A 6,093-nucleotide genomic window follows, 5' to 3' on the forward strand; every position below is an offset into this window, starting at 1 on the left:
TGACAGCATCAGAGCATCCACCACCTCTTTTGCAAATCCTTTGAACTTCTATTTTTTTCTTTTTAAGCCGTTAACAATCATGCAAACCTGAAATGGGAAGCATTACATTAAGTAACTTCATTGTACATACAGGAAACACACAACAGATCTGCTTAAAATAATTTATTTGCCAAAATGACAGTGTTAGAATTTTTCCATGATGAGATTTTTATTCTCTTTTCCAAAGTAAACCATTCCCAGAAGAGATTAGTTTCCAAATGCCAGACAAGAGAAGTTGTATTAACAGTTCCTGATTGCCATGCTTCAATGTGAATTTTAACAGAAACACACATCATTTATTGTAGCACTAAAAAAAATCTCACCTACCCATATTCTTACCAGGAATAGTGTAATAAGTGACAAAATCGTATCTTGTTGCTGCACTCACGTTATTTTAATATTGGGTTTCCTTTTTTTTTCCACTGTAGATTTAAAATAGTCTGCAAAAAGTAGAGGGTCCATTAATGTACCGTGCATTGGCAGTGCAGGCTGTGGTGAGGAGGAAACCAGCATCGGGTGGCCCAGCCCTCCCAGTGCTGACAGGTCCCACACCAGCTGACTGTGCACTGAAACATGAGAAAGCTTAGGGACTTCAGGCTCAGTTCTGCCTTCAAAAAAAATAAATAGTAAAACATATCTTTTACTCTGATGTCTTAAAATTTGTGTCTTCACAGCACAAGGTTATTTATATGTGTTTTTAAAAAGCCTTCAAAATATTTATTTTAAATAGCAGCTTCAAAGCCAAAACAAGGCATAAAAGCCTTGCAGGCCAACTTTAAGGCCATAAATCATCAACAGGCAGATTAATGGGGGAGATGAGGAGGGAGTGCAGTGTAATTAATTAGCGAAGAAATTTTACTGGTTAGTTTAAAGTGAGGGAAAGAAGGAAAAAAGAAGATGAAAAACTAAGTACGTTTTTCCCTGCACAGATTTACAAAACATGCTGTCAGGTGTATCTGAAGCAATGCATCAATGTAATAATATCACCCCTTTATTTTCCAGTAGCTCCTGTGACTTCAAGCACAGAGACATGAGGAATCAAGTCCTGCAGGTTAACCTGGCCAGAAATGTCTAGTTTTCTAAGTGAAATTAATTACTGTTCCCAAAGTAATGCTCCACAGGGAAACACATGAGATACAATGAAGTCATTTGGGCTGATGACTTTAAAAAAAAAAAAAACAAGCAAACAAATAAAAAGAACAAAACCACAACTAACCAAAAAGTACTTCTGCTAATAGAAACCGTGAAAGGATGGTCCTAAATGAGCTCTGCTCTATTCACCAGTCACCCAGGTTCTCTTGAGTTAAAACCCTTCCCTTTGCACCTGCAAAGCACTGAGTATTTATCACCAGTTACAAAAACAATACAGAATGAAAATGGTTTGAATTATTAAGCTGTCTTAACCATTTGGTAAATGTGAAGCCTAAAAGAAAGTCTTTTAATTAAAAAACAGCTCTTCACAGATTCTTCTTGTATCCTGCGGGGACGTAACGCTGTGGCCTTCAGTTCTGGAGTCTGTGAAAATTTCATAATCGTTCCCACCCTGAAAAGAGAGAAGGTAAAAAGCAGAAGAGGATTTATTTAACATTATTTAACTTCACATACAGTCGTGGTCTTGGGGGTGGAGAAAGAGTTTGTATAGCAAATCCTGAAAAGAATATCCATTTTGCTCCAACTTACAACGTTGCTGTCAAATGACCACGAGGACACTATTAGAACTGCCTACTGTCAAGCTGAAATGCAGGCTTGATGTAACCAGTGCTTGTTACTAAGGTAGGTGGGTTACTGCTGCAATACTGTGATCCAGAGCATGCAGTGTGCCACCTGCATTTGGAACTGGTTACTGGTCAGAGGATACTGATGAAAGGATTATAATTCCTGAAAGTAGCCAGCACTCAGCAGTAGCCTGGCATCTTTCTTCTAAATGTAAAAGCAAGCAGCATAACTGAACAGAATTTGCAGGCAAGGTCTATTTCAAGTTTCAGACACCCTACTTATATTAATGTTAGTTTCTGAGAGATAATAACTCATATATACATATACATGTATCTATTCTAAATTCAATTCTTGTCAGGCATAAGGCAGTTGACAGGAACCTACAGTACTTGCAGTTTAAAATAGCATCCCTGAAACACGTACACAAAACAATATACTCACTGGCATAGTCTTATCTCCAAAGAAATAAATAGTCTTGTACCCATCTTCTGCAATGATTCCTAAGCAGTACCTCTTGTCCCAGCCATCTGGGAACACATCAAAGCTTATCTGGCCTCCTAAGAGAGACATGAACCAGGAAAGCTCTGTTATATTTTAAGAACATATTTGTGACAACTGAGGAAGAACAAAATGGAGTATGACTTGTAGTCAGACCCTGGACCTACTTCTTAACAGCACAGAAAATATTCCATAGGCTATGAGTTACTGTGATTGAGCAGAGATGCTAAGTCATGGCCTGAACCAGTGATTGAGCACCTGGTAGGAAGGCAGGGCCAACCCAGAGGAGCTCAGGTGCAGGCAACGTACTGAGTAATGGAAGGGCTGGAGCCAGAATCCACCCCTTCCCAGACCTCATTTAAGGGTTGGCAGTAGAGGTGAGGGTGTCTCACTGGAGATCCCTGTGTACCTGAGGCCTTTGGAAGGTGAGCAGCTGCTTTCCTTTGTTTCTGTGCCCATGGCTGTTGCATTTGAGCAAGTCCTCACTTACTGCAGCCTGGGACCTTGCTACCGTGCTATCACTGCTGTGCTTTCCATCGTGTTACAGTGATTTTTCTGTTTACCCACTGAACAAATATGAAAGTCTTGTAAGTTCCCAAATGCTACTGAATCTCAGTTTGATTACTTCACTCAATTTAACTCATCCTCGGTGTGGATGAGGTTGCTTCATGTGGGCGTTCCTGTCTTGATACAAGTAAGTCTTTCAGAACAGAAAGAGGACTAAACCAGCCTTTGTAATACACCCTGATGGGACAGATGTTTTTACCAACAGTATTGAGATTAGATCTGCATTTTTTTTTTTATGTTAAAGAGTAGCATAAACTGTCTCAGTTCCAAATTTGTGGACTTCACCAATACACAGGTGTGTTTCCCAGTTGAAGCAGGTGCCAGAAATGTATTTGCAGCAAGCTGCAGCAGAGTGTTTCATTTGTGCCTCAGTGTTTTAGCACACAGCAATAATGGCACCCATATGCTTTTTATAACTGAGAAATAATAAAAGGCAAGAATTACTGTAATATAGTAGTGGGGAAAGGAAGAAATATATGTGGAAAATTAAGTCCACCTTATTATAATCAATTCTTTGATTTAAAAAAAGTTTAAAAATGAGTGGAATCAGTCACAGGTGACATTAAAATATACTGAATTGATGCCAGGAAATGAAGTTCCCTTTGGCAAAATGTACCAAGTGAAAGCCAAATGGGGGGGGGAGGGACGGAAGGAGGGCTGGAGAAGAGGTTGATTTGCATGCAACGAGAGGATACAATCTGATTTAAATGAAATGATGTTTCAAATGGAATTATTTCAAATGTGATACCTATAGAAAATGTGAGGCCTTTTCCTGCAAATTCTCTTCGTAAATCAGCTACAAATTTTTCTCTTATATGCTCCTTCTGTTTAAGGAAAAAAGAAGATCAGCTACATGCTGTGTTAATTCAGCAATAAAAATATAACTAAAAAAAAACCAAAATGTCCAAAGCTCTGAGTACCAGGATTGTTTAAAAGGCTTGAAAGAGTTGGAAAGGAATAGTTGAGCAGGATGGATATACTAAAGAGCACTCCAGATAAGGATAGTTTTCTATATGACAGGTTTCTGTAGGAATTTTTACATACAGGTAGGAGGACATCCAGTGGTCTGGATTGGGGTTGAAAGAAACATGAGCCAAGCCTGCCCCTTACCCAAGTAATCAGTTAACTACTACTCAAAAAACCTAACTACTGTATCTATTTCCTGATGTCTGAAGAAAGATATTAAACTAATCAGCATCATACTTTTCCACTATTTCATTTTAGTAAGGTTTTTTTTTTTTTAAAGCAATTTCTGGCTGTAGCTGCCTCTGCCAGATATTTTTTGAGAGCTGTAACTCACCTTATCAAGTTCATAGAACTCAATTCGTTCTTCCTGGCTACAGCTTCTTCCAATGGGGGACACATTTAACATCCCATTTCGGAATTCAATAAAAGTCCCCCTGAAAGAGAATTAACCAGGTAGGAAACAGATGAAACAATGTTCAAAATACCAAATACAACAAGGAGGCTTTCTTTAATTCTAAAGACAATGGGAATCAGATGTATCCTTCAGCATCCTTTTGCATCTAAAAAATGGGAAGAAAGTAGTGCTGACACCAAGGTGTCTTCTGGACCTTTATTTTATGAATGTTAAATGTATGATGTGGTTTCAAAAGCATGACTGAAGCATCCTGTCAGTGTGACTTCTGGGCCCTAGCAGCTGTTCTGCCTGCTTTTGGGTGGAATTTTGAGATCTGGGGAATCTTGGTGATGTTTCTGGTTGGTCTGACATATGGTACGGTACAGACTAGCAGCTGCACTCCCACACACCACAGAACTCATCTTAATACAGGCTTCACTTGTCTGGAAAGCATGATGCTTCTGAATTCCAAACATACAAAAAAATAGTCCTACTTCAAAACTGAACTTCCTTCCCTCATATGACAGTGATTATTTCAAGTCCTGCAAAGTTGTTTTTCAGCCTTCTAAATCATCATCACCTGCTCCAGCTGGCAGCTTGTGTTTGCAAGCATGGATTGATCTGTTTCCTGTATGCAGAGCTCCTAAAACACAAAGCTTTTTTTTTCTGAGGTGTCTGCTTAGCACATTTATGCTCAATGCTCTTAGGTGGTGCCTTGAGATGCACCTGTGCACATACCTTTTTTTCGGCAGTTTAATCTTTGCAATGTAACTCAGGCAGTAGTTGATAACATCTTGAAGCACATCCTCACCCAGGTGACCCTGAATGTTCTAAACAAAATAAATGCCCATTTAACCAAATGTCCAGAACTGGAGATCCTCAAAACAGTTTGCATGGAGAACACAGCTGCTGGATAATCAGTTGTTACTAACACAGAGCAATGGCCTTTCAATAAGCAACTCTCCATTAATGCACAGGTGATACTAACTAAAGGCTCCCACTTTTTTTTTTCTGAACCCTGAAACCAAACTCTCATTTCAGATGTTCCCTTTAAGTATTTGAGCTAAAAGGAAACCACAAAAGGCAGGAGACTGGAAAAAAAAGTTGCATTAATATCTGTTGTAGCCATACATGAAGATATAGAGATTCATCCCAATGAATTGGGAAACACTGCTCAAGTTAGCAGCTGCAGCCATGATCTTGAAAACTGTCATGTCTGTTACTCATGGTGAAAGAAGGAAGGTGACTGGAGCATCTAGAATCAGCTGTTTATGTTCAGGTAGACTGTTTATCTTCTGCCTTGCAAGGCACATCAGAACGTATGCTGTGAATTACTACCGAGAGCAGCTACAGGAGTCACAAAGAACATTCTAGACCTGAAGACCCAGCCATGCAATGCCACAGGCTCTGGGCAGCCTGCTCTGGTGGTTGGTGACCGTGCACATAGTGGGGGGGTGAAACTAGATGATCAGTGTGGTCCTTCTCAACCCAGGCCTATGAATCTATGAAAATGTGACCTTGATGAGAAGGGTGATTGCAGAGGACTGTGCAGCTCCAACAAAGCAGTGTTTAGAAGATGCTGTTTCCCCGGCAGTCTCAGCCCTACCTGCTTGCTGAAGAACTTCCCATCTTTGTACGCCACGAGGCCATTCTCTGGAAACACGTAGTCAAACTTTTCAACCACTGCAACCAAACAGAAAGACGTCAATAGCAGTAACTTCCCGTGTGTTCAAACGTGCAGTTCCCTTAAGCGTTACGTAGGTTAAAGCATCAAACAGGACTGCAATCTGTGCGTTCCTCCGTGAGACCAGCGCAGCCCCGGCCGTACGCTCCGGCACGGCACGGCACGGCACAGCCCGGCACGGTCCGCGCTTCCGGGAGCAGCGCCGTGCCCGCGGGGCAACGCGCAGCCA

The 6,093-nt window shown here is 40.7% G+C and overlaps 1 protein-coding gene across 1 annotated transcript; it reads right to left on the reverse strand.

Moving 5' to 3' along the window:
* Positions 1 to 147: 147 nt before the first annotated feature.
* PMM2 (phosphomannomutase 2) lies at positions 148 to 5,906 on the reverse strand (the record flags this gene model as incomplete). The annotated part of the gene is made up of 6 exons (XM_010719767.3): positions 148 to 1,582; positions 2,197 to 2,312; positions 3,569 to 3,644; positions 4,121 to 4,220; positions 4,919 to 5,010; positions 5,787 to 5,906. Coding segments are annotated over 6 exons (609 nt in total), but the record flags the coding sequence as incomplete, so codon positions are not given.
* Positions 5,907 to 6,093: the final 187 nt, after the last annotated feature.

The sequence above is a fragment of the Meleagris gallopavo genome, chromosome 16 (assembly GCF_000146605.3).
Source record: "Meleagris gallopavo isolate NT-WF06-2002-E0010 breed Aviagen turkey brand Nicholas breeding stock chromosome 16, Turkey_5.1, whole genome shotgun sequence".
Taxonomy (NCBI): domain Eukaryota; kingdom Metazoa; phylum Chordata; class Aves; order Galliformes; family Phasianidae; genus Meleagris; species Meleagris gallopavo.